The following is a 22,609-nucleotide window of genomic DNA, read 5'->3' as shown; positions in this document are numbered from 1 at the left end:
GGCCCTTTAAGAATTAGGATTTGGGAGTGACGCGGATACGAAAACTAGTCTGTCCCCCGTTTCCTTCGCTATGAAAAATATTTGGACAAACTAGACTAACGACAGCCAGCTCGAGTCAATCAGTGAACTGTGATGCTTAATTACAATATTTGTTGAGGAAATCAAAACCCGAGTAGGCGGTGGTTGCGTCGGATTTATCACGCAGGGATTACTCTTCCCAGGGCCGATCCGAGCTGTGGGGATAACTTTGGAGAAGTTCTTTGTATTCGGGAAAGTCAGACAGCTTGGCCAACAAGCTGAACATGGATTGGGGCACGGAACTCTGGGTAAGTCCATCATCTGACTCGCAATTTGCACTGTGCATTTTTCTTGGAGGGTGCACGCTGAGGAGTTGGGCAACGCAAGGCGTCCTCTGGTGAGGAATAAAGGTCTGGAGAAGCAGCGGGACGTTGAAGCCTAATTGCCCGCTTGTGCTTGCAGAACGGTGCATTCACGGACGCGCTTTTCCCAGCGTTTTCTTTAGCGTTTAGTGTGCTATTTAAAACACAGAGTTAACGGAGGCCACTGCCAACATGCTGCTGCTGTAAATCCAAAATCCAGGTTTGCACACGGGATGTTCGGCTCCTCTTAATTTCGAACGTGAATCGCGAACTTTGTATCACACGAGCACCAAGCACCAAATGAAAAACAAGCTTGAACTATTTGCCGAGCATTTCTGGATATCTCATGACCCGGATGGATGTATTTTTGGACACACTCTTAACGATGTTAACCATGGAAATTTGATATCAGGCTTAAGGCAAAGCGCAAAAAATGTGCTATTTCTGCTTCTAGAAAGTTTTTTTAAACGTGATGAGGTGGGTCGTACGCAGTGGGATGCTTCCCTGTTGACAGCCAGGCACACCTTGCTTCCATGGAGATTTAATCAGATGCTGTGATTTGCCTTGGCAGCAAGCTTCACTGACAATGAGCCTCGTGGTTCTTGCATTTCTTTTACCTTTTATTTCTTTGTAATTTATTTAATTTTCGTTTCATTTTTAGGGCCCGGGATTGTATTAGGCTAAGTTGATCTATATTATTTAAAATGTACTGCTTTGTCTGTCTGTCCCGTTTAATAGGTCCAGACAAATCAAGTTGCTACTAAGCAGCAAACCACTAAGCCACTTCCTGGATGCAACAGTCAAAGCAGTGACACCATGCAGGACCTAAACATGCTCTGTCGTCACATTACACATTCTTAGGGAACCTGGATATGTAAAAATGGAGCAGTGCACAAGTAGAGGATAGGGAGGTTGTGACCTCATTACAGAATCTCCCCCTAGGCCTCTTCCCCCCTTCCCTTTTCCATCCTATATGCTGGTGCAACAGCCTAATTAGTTTTGCCCTACTTTGATCGATTCAGAGAAACATCCGCACCCCAGTATAAATTAGAGGCTCTGTTTCGGTGCGACAGTCTTTCCTGTCCCCTTGCGTGGAGCTGTTTCCCTAGTCTTAGAGGAAGCTCGGTTCTCAACAACAAACAAAGCCAGTCATCTTTCTTTGAGACTTGCTAATCATTTTATTCAAAGCTGAGTTTTGTGCATTTGCTTTTTCAGCCTCACCTGTCTGGTTAGACAAAGCCCCGCACGCTTGATTAGTTTTGTTAATGTTTGGCTATGCAGGCGTTCCTCGGGCCAAGTCGGCCCGATGGCATCTGTCTCCTGATTGTTGTTAATCCCGCAGCTATTTTAAGGCTCCAGTTTGCAGGGTGCGAGATCAGTGTCGAGGAATTAGCCGTGATAGTGAGTGAAGACAGGTCTAGCTGGGCCTGGCCTGTCTTTTTTTTTTTTTTGTGAGTCAGGGCTGAAACACGTATGTCGATGACTTTCACTGAAGTTATGTGCCCTCCACTTGATGCCACTTCCTCTCTGGTGAGGTGTGGAGTACACTTTGCATGCTCAGGTTAGATGTGAGTATTGGGACCTCAGTTTTGAACGTAGACTATGATACTTGTTGTTGCACCACAACTGCCTTAGCGGTGCTATAAAAATAGGTTATGGCTTTCCTTATTTAGAACTAGAATATTTAACCGCCCATTCAAAATGACACACACACACACACACACACACACACACACACACACACACAAAACTCACAGCAATTAAACTGTATGTAAAGTCATATAAGGAGGATTGAAGAAGCAGGCGTGTAAGCCATAGTCTAACCACAAACAAGGCATTCGCTCTTCAAAATAAATTATGGCCATTTAAAAGTCATGCATACTATGTACACACGCAATCATTTCATGATTTATGAAAATCAGTTCTGTACAAACCCAGTCTACGGGGACCTATAAAGATACTTTTGACTGTGGCTTTGGATGGTGATGTATTGCAGTAGTCTGACAGCCACTGGTGTTTGACAAGATGCTGATTATTTCCCTGCAAGCACTTTTGTGAATTCTTCTTTTGAATGAAGTGACCACGACACATTTATGGAATGCTTCCTTTTCTATATAAAAGAGATCTAGTTTGAGTTCAGCTAACTAGGAAACAAGGGAAACTTTCTCCCAGCGGTACTGTGCTCCTCCTGAGAAACCTGTTGTGTACAACAGCTATTTGGTAGCAAACACTGTGAATACGTATCAAACGTAGAATATTTTTTCAATTTATATTTTTACTGAATGATCAGGTGTGTGCTTATATATATTATATATAGATATATATATATCTAAAATGACTGAAAATCAGTGTCTCTTAAACTGTGTTTCAGTTTGTTTGGGTGAATTTCTCAATTGAGGTTTTGGTGAATACTTTCAAGTGTGAAGACTAATTTGTAGCCTGTAAATATCCTATAAATATATGTGTACTCCAGTAGTTTTAAGTTCTCAAGCATTTTGATTTTACTGGCTGAGTAGAGAGGCTCCTGAGAACATTTTATAATCCCAAGAAATCATTTGACATTTTACAGAAGCAAGAATCGATAGGAAAGCAGAATGGTTCTGTTTCCTACCTTGGTTTGAAAAGTGCGGATGCAACAATGGGTGAAACACGTTTTTTTTTGGCCCAGCGGTGGGACACAACTTCCTCAAAATATTCTTCACCGGTGTAAATACCGAGAAAGGGCACACGTCCAATAACGAACTATTGGTTTCACTCTGTTTCTGATTTAATTCCAGAGAAAAGAAGCGGGACGTTGATCGAAAAGGAACACATCTCTTTATTGTAGATAAACTGAAGTGTATACAGTACGCTGAAGTACAGTCCATCATTTAAGTAGTGAATGAACGATATGTAACGTGTGAGCAATTGTTTAACACATGCTTCCTGAGTTCGACATTAACAGTTATGCATTGCTGTCCAGCTGTATTGTATACAAAAGTGTGTAGCTACTGGGATGGGACTTTGAGTGGGAGCAAACCGTCTGCCCACCCCACACAAAGGAAATGCACAACACATCTTACCTAACCATTTCTAACCACCTCCACAATCTCCAAAGTAGCTGACCTTTTTTTTTTTTTTTTCATACGCTATACTACGGACCTATCAGTAGTTCAGAAACTGAATATGCAAATAGCCGAGTTATCTAGGCAAAACGCCTGTATCAAGACCTGTAGGTGAAATATAACTTTCCATTTGTGCTGTGACAGTCGTTCTGTAACGTGATGAATACCCTCCTCTCAGACACTGGATGGCAATTTATAATTAAAATTTTAGAAAATAGTGTTTAAGTTTAATTAATGTCATTCCACGCTGCCTGGCGAGGCTCTCCGGTTACGCTGTTAAGTTTGCTCGCGACAGTATTTTAATACATCATTTATTTTTTTCTTTCTTTCTTTCTTTCTTTCTTTCTTTCTTTCTTTCTTTCTTTCATTCATCCGTCAAGAGGAAATTCTACCTCTGCGTTTAACCCGTCTGTTCGTTCACACAGGACTGTGCACGCTAGGAGCAGTGGGCGGGCACGCAAGCGGCATTTTGTAGCGATTTTTGGGGTCGGATGCGTGCTGAAGCAGCCACTCAGCATGAGTCCTGCATAAAATCTGCAGAACGTTTGACAGCAGTGTTCGAGGCCTCGTGTAGTTATTCTTCTTTCTTGCTCCCTACCAAATGATGTGTGTTTCAGTTGCATTTTGATTCCTGCAGACATTATGTTATGTTATAGCATCACACTTCCGTCCCGTTGATGTGGTGAGGCTGTGCTGGACAAATAAATCCGTTTTTCGTTTTAACTGGGTCACATTTGCTGTAATGTTCCGAAATCCCAAACGTTTGCTAATTTCGCTACCTTTCCTGAAAAGAAAACACAAGCACCTTGGGAAATTGGAAAGTTGGCTTCGCCGGCTATCATTACTTCTGTTCTATAACTAATGACCCTAAATTAAAAACCCCAACAGTGCCTAGTGGTTAGGAGTTAATGTGCTGATGGATTGCAGGCCCCTGACTTCAACTTTTAACTGTGTTCTGTAATTAGATTAAATGCGGTCTCATTCATTTGGGGGGTTGTCTCTATTGTTTTACCTGAAGGGAAGGAGTGCAGAGGAACATGGCCCAGCATGTCAGGAATCCCCTTTCATGATGGCCCCAAACTAGATGCTAAAGCAAGCATAGGGCAATCGCTCTTTGTGTAGAGTGTGAAAATACTGCCGTCGGTATCGCCTCTCAGACTTGACTTGGCTTGTCCGAGCTTGGGGGTGTCATGTGCTTCGTTTTCACAGTGAGACAAAAAGGAAGCGGTGCAACATCTTTAATAACGCGCAATGCAAAAAAATTAAAAATCAGCAGATTTAGACGAAACTGAAATGAAATAGTTTAATGGTGACCTTTATTAATAGTGGTTGTGCTGCTTTTCATATTGCTAATGCAAACAGTTCACTCCAGCTACATACGGGTGAGATGAAATCTTCCTGCCTGAGCAGTAGTGACCCGCGTTGCGACCCTGCGCCCTTTGATTGTCCTCTCTCTTGAACAACGCAGGTTCTGCATGATTTAAAGCCGGGGCCTCGAGCCCATCGCCAAGATCGTGCGCACATGTGGATAGCATTATTATTATTATATCTAGCGCGCAGGAACGAACCTCGTCCGTGTTTAGTTTATTGCCTTTCATTCAAGATTCTCCTTTGACCTCAAACTCAACTCACCTCAAGAGGCACATCCCAGTTATTGCATAAAAGTAGCGCGTGTTCCGAATCCTGCAGTGTGCTGGCTTTTCTTTTCCTTATTTGTCTCTCACGCTCCTTCCCCCAGGACCAATATGACATCATTGAGAAGCACACACAGTCTGGCCTGGAGTTGGTGGAGAAGTATGTGAAATTTGTGAAGGAGAGGACGGAGATAGAGCAAAACTATGCCAAACAACTGAGGTAGGCCTCGCTCTCGTTGTGTTCCGTGCCAGCTACCTCATGTGTGTGCGTGTGTGTGTGCTGAAAAACGCCGCTCGAATCCATCAGTGTGCGTGTTTGTGCTTGTATTTGCATGGGCGCAAGTCAAAAGGCTGTTTATGCAACGTCTGCTTGTTATGTGACCGCTCTGGGACAGAATTTAAAGAGTCTCTGAAACACTAGCCCAGATCTCCAGCTGGAGCCGTTCTCCCTCTCTTCCTGCGTCGCTCCTCTTTCTCTTCCTCCATGCTGCTTCCTCTCCAGCTCTCCGGCTTGCAGGCCCACATCTGTTCTGGTGCTGAGCTTTGCCGAAGAGAGAGGGAGAGGGGAAGGAGGAGCAGAAGAAGAAGAGAGGAAGTGGGAGCAGACTGGGAGCAGACTGGCACATGATAGACAGGATGTGGTCAGGGGGAGAGTGAAAGAAGGAAGAAAAGCATTTAAATATGCTCGTACTTGGCTGTTGTTTTTTTTTTAATTCCTATTGTGTGAAAAAACATCCAGTGGTTACATGAGAATAGTTTGGTTTCCTTCCAACGTCATGTCCCATTGAGAGCATGTAAATATTTGTCTCCCCCGGTTGCTTTAAGCACTGCCACTGTCACTGTCTGTCTGCAGGAACCTTTCGAAGAAATACAACCTAAAGCGAAGCAGCAAAGACGAGCCAGACTGCAGGTGAGTCATCGTTCCGCTGCGCAACCTCGCAAAACAAACAGATTTACATTTACACGCACGTGAGCTACAAGCTACAAATAACGTGTTAAGCTGCGAAGAATCCCTTTGTTACTGGTGACGTGTGCCACGCAGCGGTGCGGGGATGCTGTTGATGTCATTTAAATGCCTCTGGAAGGAAGCAGGAATGAGGAAGTCATGAGGCTCTTATCACGACTTGGCCCACCGCTGACTTCTCTTTGAGCCCGTGCGTTTGTTTCATCTTATCAGTGGTCCCATCGCCGTGTCCTTACTTCTCCACCCTTTCCTTTTCCCCCCTCCTCTTTCGTGATAGGTTGTCCAGCTACCAGTCGTTTCTGGACATCTTGAACGAGATGAACGACTACGCGGGGCAGAGGGAGCTGATCGCTGAGAACCTGATGATGAACATCTGCATCGACCTCACCAAGTACCTGCAAGAGCTCAAGCAGGAACGGAAGACGGTGAGCTCGGCGAGGCTTAAAATGCACGTTTGCATTGCGGCCACATACATAAATAAGTCACAGCCCGCTTGTGCGCCCTCCCCTGCAACTGGTAAGACACTGTGTGAGCAAGTTACAAAAGCACGTAGCGTGTTCTGGTTCTGGTGTGTGTTCACGGCTCCGTGTTCCTGACGACTTGCCGGGAGGAGCGCGGAGCGTGAGACGCGAAGGAGGAGTGGACGTGTGAAATCTCACTGCTGTGGCAGGAAAGGAGGCTTACTTAAGAGTGTCCTCAGGGACGCGTGGTCTGAGCAGTGGTGTGCCATTTCTCTGTGAAGAATGCCTGGGCTTTGTCCCGTCGCGCCGCGGAACAGTGCAGCTGTGTGCACGTTCTCGCCGAAGACGTTACGTCTCGAAAGCCGACACACTGCTGTTTGTTTTCTCGCATGTTTTTGCTGTGTAGCTGTTGGAGGTCATTGTTTGTGTCTGTCTGCCCCTTGCACACGGCTGCCTCTCTGTCTCTCAGCCTGTCATCTGACTCTCACTCTGTCTATTTTTATGAATGTCTGCAGTATCTGATGGAGGCCAAGAAAGCCCAGCAGAATTTGGAGAGCACGTACAAGCAGCTCGACAGCGTGAGTCTGGCCTGAGAGTTTTAAAGACCAATCAACCTTTTTGTTTGGTTTGGGCTGAGCACAAAATGAAAGATGAGGAAACACTCACCATAAGCAAATGGTTGGCTTGATTTGTCTATAGTAAAAACAAATGAACACGAGGAAACGACGCCATCAGTGTTCGGTGGTGGTTCCCCAAGCCTCAGCCCTGTCCCTGTCTTTAATTTCAACAGTAAAAACTCCATAACGTAGTCTTTTTTTTTTTATCTTTCTCCACTTCAGAGTAAAAAGCGTTTTGAGAGGGAATGGAGAGAAGCGGAGCGTGCCGCGCAGTACGCAGAGAAGACTGACCAAGACATCAATGCCACAAAGGCAGACGTTGAAAAGGTAGCAAGCGAATGGGAAGTTGAAGAAATGCGCAACACAGATTTATGCACCGCTGGGCGTGAGCCGATGGAAGATCAGACGGTCGCTAACCTGTCTGCGCCTCGTGTGGTTTCAGGCCAAGCAGCAGGCTCACATGAGAGCACACGTAGCAGAGGAATGTAAGAACGACTACGCTGCCCAGCTCCAGAAATACAACAAGGAGCAGAACCAGTTCTATTTCAATGACATGCCACTCATTTTCAATGTAAGTGAATCATCTGTCGCCTACACTGAAACCTGCCATCAAGATTTATTGGAGGTGAACTGATGTTAGACATAAAGAATCTTTATTTTTCCAACAAAAATAAACACCTTATATTGTATATTTATTGATATACTTATTATTTAGAGCGTTATATTTCTTATTTTAATAAACTAACCAATTTACCCATGTTGATTTAAAACTGGAGAGGAACTTTTTGAATAATTGCATCACCTATTCAGATGCTAAACTGTTAGCTTTGATAGTTGTACGAGAGCTTTAACCTCCTGAGACCCTGCGTCCTCGTATGGGGACGTTAAGATTTAGATTTATTCTACTTCATTTAAACTTTCATCCTCATAACTAGATGCTAGTTGGTGTAAATTTTGTCCATAGTAATAAGCTATAACTTTGCTAATTAGCAAGTACTCAATTGAGGACGCTGGGACTTCATTATTTAGAATTCTGCTTTTGCACAGCAATGTTCAGACATCAAAATATTGGTGACTTTATTATAACATTGAGTGAAATAATCCACGTTTCCACACGCGTCATCATTTTTTTCCAAAAACTACGTCTTGTCCAAAGACGACGCTTAGTTTTTAGGTCCTACTAATCCCAAATAAAGAGAAATGGAGAAATTAAACATGCATACCAAACAAAAACTCAGGTCTCAATGGGTTAAACAAAATTTACAGTCATAAATATCTAAACTGCATTCTGTGTTCTGTCCCTCATATGAGACTGAAACACTGTATTATGTGCTATGCTTTGGCTCATCTCTAATAGTGGCAGTGTGTTGCTTTGTTGTTTCTAGAAATTACAGGATCTGGATGAGAGGCGAGTACGAAAGCTGGCGCAGGGCTACGTCTTGTTCTCGGACACAGAGAAGCATGTGATGCCCATCATTGGCAAGTGCCTGGAAGGCATTACTAAAGCGGGCACTAATGTTAACGAGAAGAATGTGAGTCGCTCCCTGTTAATGATAAATGCGTTTTAATGTGCATCGCAGCTTTTGGGTAAAATAACTCTTGACTGGCCTAATCTGTAACTGCTTTCAACACAGGACTCCATGGTTGTAATAGAACAGAATAAGTCGGGCTTTGAGCGTCCTGGAGATGTGGAGTTTGAGGACTACAGTCAGGGAATTAATCGAGCCTCCTCTGACAGTAGCCTGGGTACGCCTAAAGGCCCCATGGACCTTCTGGGGAAGAACAAGGGCAAAAACTTTTGGCTTTTCACCAAGAGGAGTAAGGTAGGACATTTCACTCTTCTCAGAACACATCGTGCTATTTTGGTCTAATGACTTAGCTTCACACTAACGGATGTGTGCTTTTTTTTTCTTTTTTTTTTACATTGTAGAGTTAGAAACTCCTTCTGATTTGATTTTAATATTATCAGCGGATTAGTGTGTGACTCCTTTCATGCTAGAGCCAGGAAGTCACCAACAGAAAGCGCTCATTGTGGACTTGTGGTCGTGACTGCACACACACGAAACACACACGCATACACACCCTTCTCATCTCTAAAGCTCACAATGCATGAACCTCTTCCATTATATTACACACTATACACACACACACCAGAACATCTAGAAACGATCCTTTGCATGGCTCTATCCCTGGCTGTGAGTGAATAAACCTTGCCCCCCCCCCCCACACCCTCTCTATCTCTGCTGTGGTGGTTTCCAATAGGTCAACTGGCAGTCAGCATTCTGCTGCGCTTGTGCTTCATCAGCACGGGACCCAAACAACATTGAATTTTCCTCTACAGGCATCCACAAATACACTACTTCCATTATTCTGCCAGAACCGGGCATTATGTGTTGCCCCACAATCAAATCTTTGTATCAACATTAGAATGACCAGGTTTGCTAGGAAGCAATAACGCCTGGTTCAGGTCCAACTGCACATTTATGCTCCGTGCATATTTAAATATTGACATTTTTCTATTTGCTCTTCAGAGTCCGTTTGGGGGAGCGGGTTTCGCTTACACCATAAACCATGAATCTTATCTTATCCCAATAGAGCACTCTTGCTGAGGTCCAAAAATTAAACTAGCGATGTGAGCGGCAGACCACTAACCAGCTAATGGGCCCCTTCCTCCGGTCCCAGCACTAAATGATCCCTTCATTCTTCCCTGCAGTGTTTGCTTGTTCAGCACCTCTCTCCTCTCTGCATGTCTTGCTGGCTGTGCTCAGGCTGCGCACTCTTCCTGTTCCGTGTATGTGTGTGGCACAGTGCTCTGTGTCATCAGTCATGCTCTCCCAATTAGGCCTGGGCAGCATGAATAGGAGGCTGACTATACTCACTGGAGTGAGCTCTTGGTTTATGCCTGGCCCTTGAACATTCCCGTTCTTGACCGCTCTCCTGTACTTAGATCCCCATAACTCTCCAGAAAAGTAGCACCTACCCAGTAGATGCTCACATAATAACAGTGTTGTACTTCCAACTCTCAGTATTCGCTCCAGGGAGCTTGTTGTAGGGCTGTTTTAGACGGTCGGTATTGAAGACTAGAAGCCATCAGCCTCCTGTGTCATTTAGTTAATAGCTCCCACCCCCACCTTCCCACATAGGGATTTTAAGTAGTTCATTCCAGACAAGTTAACCTCTTCCTAATAGGTCACACAGGGCATTCATCGAGCTCTAAAAATCCATGTGCAAGATCCCACTGTGGTAATTAAGTGGGCTATTTATAACAATTGTACTTGGGTTCGAATTGATATTTCATGTAGGTCAGACACAGGATAAGTGCTGGTTGTGAACTGTGAACGTGATTTTCCGCCTCCTAATGATCGAGGCGCTTAATTTGTCTTCGGACTTCATTCTCGACGGTGCAGCTGATATTTTCACTGTTGTACTTGTGATTTTAAAGTCTTTCACGCAGCCTAGAGACCTAATAAATAGACGTGTATCACCGCAGCAAAGGTTTGGATAATGATATTCAACAAAACTCTGACAGACTGTGAAGAACTGTGAACATCTTAAAGCGATGCAAATGTAGTTAAATCCAGTTGGCCTGCTGTCTCTCCCCCCTGGGGCTCACTCTACCCTCAACCTGACTTGACTTTGGATGCAGGTGTCGGGCTGCTGTGGCTCCAGCGTGGACTGTGGTCGGTTGCTTGCTGTGTAGTTGTTTTTTTCTTTTTTCTTTCTTTATTTTTTTTCTCAAATGTGTGTTTACGAGAGCCAAAGAGATATTTGTGTTTGCGCTTCTACGCTCTTTGGGCTCATGTTGCTGGGTTTGCTCCAGTGTTGTCTTCCTGGCTTCGTGGTGTGCTTTAAGGTGTTGACGGTGTCTTTTTCTTTCCCTTGTCACCTTGTTGTTTGTTTTGTCTTTCCCCATTCCTCAATTATTTCTTTCCCCCTCCCCTTACCCCCCCCATACACCACCTTATCCCCCCCGCATACCGCATTCTCGGGTGCTGGTACTTTGGCCTTGCCCCTGTCCCAGCTCTCTTCCTCCACGCTCACCCCTTTGTCCACACCACCCCCCCCTTCACCCGCTAACGGACCCCCTTCCCCCAAGTTTGGCCGGGACCCCCTGTCGTACTGTTTGAAGGAGATCAATAAGACAGTCAAACCCAGAATCTCTTCCTTCCGGACACTCAGGAGATCGGTGAGTCAGCAGCGGAGGTGGTACCAGAAGAGCTCCACTCACACGGGCACACACATCATCCCGTGTTCATGCCTCTGCAAGAGTGAATGAGTTACTCATTCAAATAACACAATTTTTAACACATAGTCACCCAGTAACAGTCTTGCAGTTTTGTTAATGTTTACGTGCCTTCAAATAAAGGAGAGTCTTTTTGAGGTGGAAAGCATGAAGCACTTTTGGGTTTATGATTAGATGTTCCTATACATGTACTTTTTTTCCCCCCCTTTTAGAAGTTTACTCCAGAGAGGATCATGGTAATATTTACATCAAAAGTGGTGTTGGGAGTCTCAGATGTTTGACACATAAAAACGGCCACCTTTCCTTTACAATGGCTTAACTACGTTTCTGCTGGTGTTCGTGTGCCCAAGGAAGTGAACATGCAACATCCAGCATAATATTATGTGGCAAAATGCTTGTCCTCTGGAGTTTGTATTGAAAAGGTGGCCACCTGGTGGTGGAAGGGAGGAATGCTTGGTTTAGGGCAAATTGAATCAAATTTTGGCAAAACCTTAATTCTGCACTTTTATTGTAATTGTTTTTTTGTGTGTGTGTGTGTGTGTGTGTGTGTGTGTGTGTCACTTGTTCAAGTTCAGACAACACTTTTGATCTTGCACTTTAAAATTATGACTGTTTTGATTTAATTGATTGGAGTGTGCAGTATTGTATTTGAAGTCCGTGGGTGGTGGGTTTGTGTTCAGCTCGCTGACGCAGTACTTTGTAACAATTTCAAATTTTTACAAACGTGAGAATCAAAATCGGACAAACTGAACTTTGCCATTTAATCCCTGACGCCTGAGCTGAACTCAAACCACAAGCTTGGTGTTTTTTCGCTTCTGTTGCCACAGCCTCTGTGAAAGCATCGGGCTAATTTCAGTGTTAACCCACCCTTCCTGTGACCTCTTTCAGCCCACGGTGACAGAGGACTTCGCCCATCTCCCTCCAGAGCAGCGCAGGAAGAGGTTACAACAGAAATTAGAGGAAATTTGCAAAGAGTTACAAAAAGAAGTCGACCAGAGGTGCGTGTGTGTGTGTGTGTACCCGGTTGGGCATTAATAAACGTCTTTGTTAGAACGTCTCTGGTGGGAGTGTGGATTTAATATTCATGCAGTGTACATAGCACCGTGGCGTCTGTGTGTGTGTTGGAATTGTTTACCCACCGCTGAGCTCTGCAGGGATCCAATTTCCACTGAAAGTCGTTTCACTTTTTCCTCCCTTGTTCCTCTCTCTCTGGTCCTGTCTGTGTCTTTTCAGCGAAGCGCTGGGAAAGATGAAAGATGTTTATGAAAAAAATCCTCAAATGGGAGACCCTGCTAGTCTGGCGTCCCAAATTGGCCAGACATCCCAGAATATAGAGCGGCTCAGGGGAGAGATGAGCAAGTATGAGGTAATTCTGACATTTATTCATATTATAAGGTCATCTATCTAACCCATTATAATGACATTGGGACATTTTGTTTTTGAGGTAACTGGATCCTTAAACCTGGAGGTTTAAACTGTTGGAGCTGTTTCCTCTCTGTCCTCTTTGCTGTGCTAAGCTACTCTCTGTGCGTGGCCTCACAGGACAGCAGCCTTTGTATGCAATCTTTAATTAAAGACGGTTCAGTTCATCAAATCACATTGATTTGTCCTAAGGTTACAGTCTTTTTTTTTTTTCTTCTTCTTTGTGCTTCTTTTGGCCGCGTTTCTCCTTTCTGTTGTTGTGAACTGACACTGACAAAGTACGTGATTATCTGCTAAAAGAAGCGAAGAAGGCTATTTGACTTTCCTAACTTGATTTTTTTGAGTCCTTCGGATAACAGATAAGGCTTTGGTTCATTTAATTCATTTTGACCATTTACACTGAACAACCAGGACCACTGCACAAGGACATATCTTTTAATGACCAGTGTGAGCAGGGAAGATACAGAAAGCCAAGTCAGTTTTATTATTTATGTGGCCGACTGTTGTTCTATGGACCTCTTTAGAATCGGTGTAAACCAGTATCCGCACATCCATGAGCGAGCTGCAAACAGCGACTGCTAATTTCACACCCTCCAAAGACTTTCTCATGACAAATATCTGCATCATTACGTTTATTATCTCTAGAACGAGATTTATATTCACTCTCCTGCCGTTTGATTGTTGCTCTCTGCCCGTGTAGGTTTGGCTGGCTGAAGCAGGAGGTCGAGGGGACACGCTGCGCTACAAAACCCACACGTTCAACAACAACGGTGCCCTCGATGTCCACAGGTAATGTTAACCTCCTCTGCTAGATATTAAAACAACAGTTTGTCCTCTTTGATCATGACACCGTTATGTGTCGTCTCCGTAGCGCCGATGGAGCCCACTCGGACGAAAGCACTCCTGATCCCTCCCAAGCCATTTACGCAGAGTTTGATGATGACTTTGAGGATGAAGAACTGACCGCTCCTATTGGGAACTGCACAGCCATGTACAACTTCCCCGGTACTTAATAGTCTGTTATGCGTTGAGTGAGTGAGTTTAGGGACACATGATTATAAGAGATGGCTCAGCTCTAAGCCTTTTGAGGCAAAATGTCAGTGACCTCTCCACGGGTCCCTAAAAATAAAATCCCCTCTGTTGTCTCAAAACACCCCCTGTTGCCACCTCCTCACTGTCCTTGTGGTCCTACGATGCTTCTTAACAAAGAGCGTGTTTTTTTTTTGTTGTTGGAGCTGAATAGTACCAGATTGTGATTTGATCTGCCATATTTCTCTGGTAGGGCTGTTGTGGGAGAATGAGAAATATGGCAAATTATATATATATAAACTGTATTCATAAGCTTTTTTTATTAACCAGTGGACCTCTGTCTGTGTCTGTTTCAGGTTCCAGTGAAGGAACCATCTCTATGCAGGAAGGGGAGGTGCTGGCCGTGGTAGAAGAGGACAAAGGGGACGGTTGGACCCGTGTGCGCAGGGACAATGGGGATGAAGGCTACATACCCACATCGTATGTCACCATCAACCTAAACAAATGATGGACACGCGACGAACGAGGGAAAAAAACAAACAAAATAAGGTTAAACCTTCACAAAACTGTATGCAGTTCTTCCATCGGACCAATCGCAAAGAAGCCACATCACTAATAGTCAGGGGAATGGTGCCTGCAGTATGCTTACATTACTTTATTTACTTTCCAATATCATATTTTTTTGGGGGAGGGGGGTGGTTATAACGTCCGGCTTACCTCTTAGGAACCATCACGGTAAAGGTGTTTGCCTCATTCCACAGCCTAATGAGGTATTGGCTTCTTTACGTGGGAGGAAGAAGAGGAGGAAGAAGAGTGCTGCTGTCATATTTACACTGAGTTTTAACACCAGTAATACGTAGGATGAGAACTTACCTCACCTGTTTACCTTTTTCAGTCAAAAAAACTGACCTGCTTTGTTCCACGGAAGCCAGGCCCGTTCTTGAAAAAAACTCAAATATCTGAACCATCTCGGTTCGCATTTCCACAGAGTGTGCCACGTTCTACCGTGCGTGGACCGCTCTCCCATCGTGGCACGTCGCATGCAACACTTTACCGTGTAGACAATCGCACCCATATCAGCATTTACGTAAATATCCGACCTTTAACAGGAGCGAGGTCATTCAGTAGCTGTTATTTTTCTGACGGCCACAGCCTGAAGCTTGTGCTCAAAATAATTTATTACAAATGTGTATAAATAAAAAGTGTCAGGCTCAACAGAAGTTTATTTGCGTGTTCAATGGTCTTTTCTTACACTATCAGACTGAGCCACAAGGGCAAAAATGCCTTAAGTGTGCTCATAACTATATTTATTACAATGTGTATATAATATAAATGTCTAGCTCACAAACATTTGCATGTTTACAATGGTTTTCCTCCTATGCACAATAAGACACACTGTAAGCCAGCAAAAGGAGCTAATGCCATTTTAAAGTTGTGCTCCATATGAGACTATTGTATTTATGTATAAGTAAATTTTTTATATTTTCAGCTACACAACAAATGCTTATTCAGCTTTTTCATTGTTAACATTCAATAAGATTCATTTGGGAATATCCAATTCTGTTTCTAATCCACACATTCTCAAGTTGATGCATGTCCTGTTTTTGTACGTCGCTACGGAGCCAGCGAAAAGCATTCACCTTTCAGGTTACAGCTCATGCGTTTTTGGTGCCTTTCTGGTTAAAAGCATTGTGTATATACCTTTTTTTTTATATAAGATATTTTCTTTGTTTTTCATGACTAAATAAATGGAAACACATTTCAAAGTTAGAAGTGGTAATGTCATGTTTGGAAGTGGTCTAATGGGATATTCAGCTCACAGACTTAAAGTCTGAACTGAATTAATTGTTAAGCTGCTTTGCTACAGCTAAATTATAAATACTATAAACACCCCCTTTAAGAGTTTCTGTCGCCCAGAGCAATCCAGTCAATACTTTTTCCTGCTTTCTAGGACATTTAAGTCAATACTTGTGTACACGCATCAATATCACTTGCACCTGCAAACTGCAGCAAAATGAATTGGTGGTGATCATGAGCACTGCGTCTCCGCGCACCATAAGATGAATGAGGGCTGGTATGAGGCTCTGCTTTCAGCTAATGTGGTACGTATTTATATTTGACACCTGTGCTTTCCTGATCATCTCATCGCTCCACGTAATAGTCCCTGTTTATTGACACCGAGTCCAGTTTTCCCTGAAATACTCTCACAGTTCAGCTAATGCCGGTTGTTAGAGTTTATCTGATGGATTTGAATTAATGAGACTGCAGCTTCATTATCATACAACTGCATTGTTTCCGGGGAGAAGATATTGCATCCAGCACCTACAGGCAAAATTTCCTATTTAGTTAAAAAAAAAAAAAAAGAGGTCTCCGACTATCAAGCGAGCACATGCAGCTCATTCTCAGTAGGTGGCATCGTTGCATCATTTCACAGGAAAGTGTCGTAAAGCTGCTCTCTCCTCTCCTCTCTGCATAATTATGCTTTCAATATAGGCCATGCATTTGCATACCTGATTATATTGCTCTGGCTTCAGAACCATACTGTTTGTAACGACTAATTAAGCAATCCCAAATTGGCATGTGCCCCACTTTTTGCATCATCTCTATCACAACAGCAGACGAGTAAAGAGGAAGACAGGGCACCTGGTTAAAAGCAATGAATTATTCCGTCACATTTTTAAAGGAAATCCAAAAAATCACTGGGAGAAAGGATGCCGCCCCGCTCGGCTGAAGGGGGTTATCCAGCGGCGGCATGCTGTGGCATTGACTGACTGGTCAGATGACGGAGGAATCAGATCATCATTTGTATGCAAAGCCTTTATCCTCAAGATGCGTTAAAGGTCAGCTTTTCAATAAGGCTACTGGATCCAGCTGACATCCTGCGGCTTCCTTCAGCCGGGAGACGACGCTGCATCCTGGCACCTCGGCTCACCCGGGTGGGGATATTAATGACATATGGCAGAAAATAAAACAGATACTATGCACTTGGTGTGCACTTGGAGTGCTTCTGGCCACACCCCAATCATCCAGAGACAATGCCTGGAGATAGGACCCGAAAATAACACATGGCTGGAAATTTGAATGAACACACCGGATGTTGCTGAGGCTTATTTTATTTATTTATTTATTTATTACCTGTTAAGAAATATTACAGATTTTCCTTTTAAAACACATAACAGATAATTTAACAGCATTCATTTTCTCACCAGATGACTGTACCTGCTGTAGTGGTCCATCCCGCAAAGAGATCCAGGCTTAAATGTTGGTCCAGGTACTGTACAAGATAAAAGAAGAAGAACTTTAATGGCCATTGCACACAGTTTAAATTTATTCTTACATATCTCTGCATATTTAATATGCCACAAGATCATTTTAGCAACTAATGAACATGATTTACTTGTTTCAAAGATGTTGGAAAAAGAGAAAGCACATTATGCACTTGCGCCGCAGTGTGAATGAGCAAGAACTCATAATGAGAACTGGATCAAACAAACCGCTTTTCTAGTACATTATGTCAAAATAAATATACATTTCAGAAAGTGTTTTACTTTTTGATTAGTTAAATTTTTTTCCTAATTGAAAAATCACAGAAGTCAGACCTTATCTGAGAACGAAACAGCGGAATCCTCCACGAGAGAATGTGACGTTGGTAAATGGTTGCTGGTGGATTAAGTGGATTAAATTTCTGCGTTTAATTTATAGTTTCTTTTAGCAGAGTCAGATGTAGTAGAAATGAATCCCGCGCACATTCTACCACTGACACAGTGACATTCATTGAGTTGAATGTCACTGTGTCATTGACATAAAAGCTGCACTTTAAACTCTCTCTAGCAGGAACTCAGCAGCTGTATTCTTCTCCATAAAGTCGTAAGAGATGGACCTGCCCCATTTATTGTGGTGGGTGCTGTTACAAAAAAAAAAAAAAAGAAAAAAAAAAAAGCAATTATATCTCTGCCTTCTGCACCACAGGTGATTAAAGATTTAAGAAATCAATCTTCCAGCAGATGCTCCGGGAAAAAAAGACAATGATGGAGGGGAACCTTGTAGCTTTTCAGCAGCTCTGTGTGGTTATGCTACACCTTTAAGAAACTTGAAGAGACAATTTAAAAGATTAGTTGGACAATCTCTGAATAATTAATATCTAAGGTTCAGTCTGTGTACTTTGCTTTGTGATGTGGACCTCAAAAGAAATTCATAAATAATCAACAAGGTTTTGCAACTGCTTTATAAAATCCTTACCTGTAGTTTTAGTTTAGACATACTGTATAAATGAAAGTCCCTCCGATTAATCACTGTCTTGTGTTAGCTCCAGCAGCACAGCTTGAGGCCAATTCTCTGTCTGTTTACAACTTCTGTCTTCTCACAATCATTCTGCTGAGGTTTGTTCCCAACGCACCAGTGGCATTCTGCGTGTGTGGGACCAAAGCGCCTTTAATAAGCTTCACTTATCAAAAGTATTTTAACTCCACCGTCGAGCCTGTGTTCGGCTCTGCTGGAGCCAAGAGTAGCACAAAACTGCCACGGCGCAGCAGCAGCCAGCTTCATTACTCAGACATCAATTATTAACATGAGAGGAAATCCTATATAACCAGTAAACAGTTATCAGTGTATTAAGTCATTAAATTCTCTAAGTGAGACTGCACAACTCCTTCAAAACAAGAATTAAATAATCATAACTTAATTTTCTAGATAAATAAATGAAAAATCTTTTCAAAACCAAGGTTCTGCAGGCCTTTACAGGCCTGGTGTCAACGTTGTGTTTAGATATGTTTGTCTTAAAGCTTGTGTTTCTTGTGGTTAATGAGATGGAAATTTTGATCTGTAGCAGCAAGGAAATTAAACATTTTGTTTTCTTGATTGATCGTGGGGGACCAAAATGTCCTGGAGCAACACACTGAGCCGCTGCCTTGCTCCCAGTGCTCAGCACTGGAGTGTGAACGTGAGTGTGCCTGTGTGAACGAACGATTAGATGTGTCATTGTGACTGTGAAGTGCTTTGAGCCTACCAATAGGTAGAAGGGAGCCATGAATACAAAAAGAAAGAAAACAGGCGCATATGTTCGGGGACTCTTTAAGGCTCTGCTAAGCCACTTGATGTCCTTTCTTTGCGTCACAAACCAGACCTTTAGCAGGTAGTGGTTGACCTTAACAGTGACGTGACATCCTAAGCAAATTCAGATTCAGATAACAGGAAAAAAAAATATATATTAACAGTGATATCCTGACAGTCATGTCCATTTTCTTTCATCACACTCAGATGTGTTTTATTATTCATTTGACTGGTGATAACCTGACTTAAAAGGGTCAACATAAAAGGGTCAGATGATTCATTTAGTTTTCGCTCTATTGACATTTCAACAAGCAGAGATGAAGTAGGTGAAGAACCAACATTTATTAAGGAAACATGGACAAGAACACACAGGGGAATAGTTTTGTGGTTAGACTCAAACAGTGATGGTGTCATAGATAATGTAGGTAGACGGAGACAGGATTCCCCAGGGGCCAGATGCTTGTGGTTGTGGTGGAGAAAAAGTGGAAGTAGACCTCTGCTGAATACTTCTAAGGTGCAGGGGTGAAGGGTTCAATTTAAAACCTAAATACACTGGGGCTCCAGATCACTCTGTTACGATGGCCCTGAAGGTCAAAACACAACGACACTTCAGAAAGGACAACGACACTTCAGAAAACACAAGGACACTTCAGAAAACACAACAACTTGCCTTCAGAGTTCCGAGGGACATGTTGATGTCTTGATGGGTCAAAAGCATATCAAGGATGACATTATATGTGTGTCCTTTTCAATTACAATTTCTAAACCATTAGTAAGATTAAAGTTACTTATCTAAGTCACTGCGAGTTGCTATTTTTCCCATTTTCCTGACTTAAAAGGGGAGGGAGTGATGTCATGTAAGACACAAGTCACATTTTCAGCACGAGGACAACTCACGTGTAGGACCATGCAGCGTCACAAACCTAAACAGCAATGTGGGAGGAGAGAGACACACATTTTCTAGCTGGAAATACTGCTGAAATACCACTACACTGAGTTTGTTTCAGCTAAAGACAACAACATTAAGGTTCGCTGTACACTCTGTGCTGGCAAACAAAGTCCTATCCAGCTTCAAGAACACAACATCGAATTTAAAGAAACATTTGGAGTTGCAGCACGGCAAGATTTTTTTAAAAAACAGTTATGTCGGCAGCTGCTGAATGTAACTAGTACAGTAACAACTAATCACATCATATTATATTTTAGCACAGATTTTGTCAAAAACAAATAGTCTTGTCCCTACCCTTTCCATAATCTGAAATGTTGTTGTGTTTTCTGTAATGTCGTTGTGTTTTCTGAAATGCTGTTGTGCTTTGACCTTCAGGGCCACCGTACTCTATCCAGGAGCCAAACTTTAGTTCTTATAAACTGTTCAATTGCAAACTCAAAGCAACAATTTATATTCAGACAGTTCTGTGAAAACTGATAACGACAGCAACATTGAGTTAATCTTGAATTAATATGTTCCCTAACTCGTTGGAATTGATCAGTCCTTCTAATACTTTTATAGCTCACTGAGCAGATGTTAAAGGAGAAATGAACACCATTTGCTTCCGTCCTCTGCTTGAGCACTACATGCCCCATCAGAGTTGAGTATATCTCAGCCTATATCTATTCACACTAAATTAGATGAATTAGAGTTTTTAATTGACTTACAGGACATGCAAAAGAGGTCATCCCATTTGACATATTTGTGGAATGGAGGGGATTCAGTATAATTGCTCCTCAGACACATTGGCACGTACTCAATGGATAAGTATGCACAAAGTTCAGATATTGCACTCAAATAGAGGTGATAAACTGAGAGAGGCAGTTTGGTTGCTAAGACTTTGAACATTTTCATCAGACCTTTTACTTCTGTCTAAACTGGTTGGACAAGAGAACATTCCTGCAATAGAGAAATATATTGGTCTGGAGACAATGTGTCTGTTCTGATTTTGCCCCTGCAGGTATCATCTCCAGGTCATGCCTTTCCTTATGAAACTGATCTAATTAAGCTGTTGTATTTCTGAATTAGGTTTGAGATTCTCACAGTTTTGCACATGGTTTGGGTTTGAGTGGGTTTGAGGGCGGTGGGAATTGTCTTCAGAATGAGCGGAAGTTCTGTCGGGGGAAGCTCAGTTGAGGGCAAGGGAAGCTAATGAGCTCTTTTCACATGGAGAAAATGCAGGCTGCCAAAATGTGTGCCCTCCCCGTATATTCTAGTTTGGACAAATGCTTTTGGGGGCTGAGGGAAACTGTGACAGACACACAATATTTTGAGTGACGCCAGCCAGTTCTACACGTTGTGGGATAATAACACTGCATGATCTGTTTTTCATTGTTCTTTTTCATTTGGTACTGGATATTTTTACTTTTCCCCTCCACACAGTGTGCTGAAAGGGCCAACTTGGAGAACAAAATAGAAAGTCCATATTCCCCAATACAACAAAAAGCAGAATTGTGGTGGCCCACAATTTAGGGTAAGTGGTAGAAGGCGGGGGGCGTCTCTAATAAGAAGCCACAAAAAGTGACACAGACACAAAGAGCCTCTACAAATACCCATACCAATACAAATGAGGCAATCATTAAAGAAAACACTCCCCAAATACAAACTGCTCCAAGTGCAGAGTTTTACTCTCCTCTCAGGCTCAGACTACGCCAAACCGCAGGCGAGGCACTGACATACAAAGGAACACACATTCCTATGTCTTGAGGTGTTTATATAAACACACATCATATCCAGCGGAACGCTGCATCTAACATCAGCTTTGTAGTTAGTGTTACATCATATATTGCAGGCCACGATCCATGACAGCTACTTTATCCTTGTGAAAGATGTTTGGCCCAGAGCTTTGATGGTGCTGTGAAATGTGGCTTTTACAGATGAAATAGACCAAGAGAGCATGAAAGAGCTCGGCTGGTGCCGCAGTTTCAGGTTGTTCTGTTCCTTTCGCATTTGCATTCCATTTATGTCTATATTTATTCCATATCCATTTATGTTGCAATATACCTTTTATTTATTTATTTATTTATTAACTTTTCTAGTAACTGTGGCACAACCAGGACAGGACATACTTGTGCAGGTGTGTGCAAGCAAGAACAAATAGTTGTTTCAACTGCAAAAGACTAATAGCCACTTCTGAGCACACACAGAAATTACACACACAAAATCTGATCATATCTGAGCCCAGAGGGTGTGGTGGGCTAATGCGACCTTCTAGGTAGAGAGATGTGCAAGTGGGCCACGGCTGTGTAGCAGTTCTTTTCCTATTACGAGATGGAGAGATGAAGGCTGACCTGCCGGAAGAAGAATGTCAATGCATATAATGTGTTTGCTTTTCTCTGTTGATTTTGAATGTCAGTAAATATTTCATCAAAATTCTCTCATCTAATCGTACGCTACCTGCGCCTGCATACTGCAGGGAAATAATGTGAATAATTTACTTAACTCGCATTGTTTACGTCAAAAGCGGGTAAGCTATTCTGCAGGCATGCCACCAAGTCAAACATCACTGCCTTGACAGATAATAAATAAAAGAAGATGCATGTTCTTTGGCCGTGGAGTTTGGTTGTTATTTATGTCATAATTGTGTTATGATCGTGACAGGTGTGCGCCACAGCAGCGGAAAGAAAGCAGCGGTAATGCCAAAGGGCAGCTCAGAGAAAAGGTAAATCACAGCAGAGATGTGCGATTTTTATCTCTCGGCTCGTCGGCGCGCGCCTC

At 42.9% G+C, this 22,609-nt stretch overlaps 1 protein-coding gene across 4 annotated transcripts; it reads left to right on the top strand.

The window, feature by feature from the left end:
• The first annotated feature begins 37 nt into the window (after nucleotides 1–37).
• Nucleotides 38–15,090, top strand: trip10a (thyroid hormone receptor interactor 10a). Of its 4 annotated transcripts, XM_047572665.1 has the most exons (16): nucleotides 38–326; nucleotides 5,223–5,338; nucleotides 5,972–6,028; nucleotides 6,360–6,507; nucleotides 7,059–7,121; nucleotides 7,383–7,487; nucleotides 7,603–7,731; nucleotides 8,546–8,692; nucleotides 8,795–8,983; nucleotides 11,182–11,346; nucleotides 11,616–11,639; nucleotides 12,292–12,401; nucleotides 12,637–12,769; nucleotides 13,526–13,614; nucleotides 13,697–13,830; nucleotides 14,211–15,090. In XM_047572665.1, exons 1-16 carry the CDS (start codon nucleotides 303–305, stop codon nucleotides 14,360–14,362), a joined length of 1,785 nt encoding a protein of 594 aa, XP_047428621.1. In that variant the 5' UTR covers nucleotides 38–302; the 3' UTR covers nucleotides 14,363–15,090. The 4 variants fall into 4 exon arrangements, with proteins under 4 accessions (XP_047428621.1, XP_047428623.1, XP_047428622.1 ...); XM_047572667.1 differs by lacking the exon at nucleotides 11,182–11,346; XM_047572666.1 differs by lacking the exon at nucleotides 11,616–11,639.
• The last annotated feature ends 7,519 nt before the right edge of the window (nucleotides 15,091–22,609 follow it).

This window comes from Mugil cephalus, chromosome 20 (genome assembly GCF_022458985.1).
Source record: "Mugil cephalus isolate CIBA_MC_2020 chromosome 20, CIBA_Mcephalus_1.1, whole genome shotgun sequence".
Taxonomy (NCBI): domain Eukaryota; kingdom Metazoa; phylum Chordata; class Actinopteri; order Mugiliformes; family Mugilidae; genus Mugil; species Mugil cephalus.
The sequence above is the reverse complement of the archived record's forward strand: the minus strand, read 5'-3'. Positions and strand labels throughout refer to the sequence as shown.

Coding starts and splice junctions, on each gene's coding strand:
- trip10a (XM_047572665.1), top strand. CDS start 303: ATGGATTGGGGCACGGAACTCTGG. Junction 12,402..12,636: donor CAAAAAGAAGTCGACCAGAG/GTGCGTGTGTGT, acceptor GTGTCTTTTCAG/CGAAGCGCTGGGAAAGATGA. Junction 13,831..14,210: donor AGCCATGTACAACTTCCCCG/GTACTTAATAGT, acceptor TGTCTGTTTCAG/GTTCCAGTGAAGGAACCATC.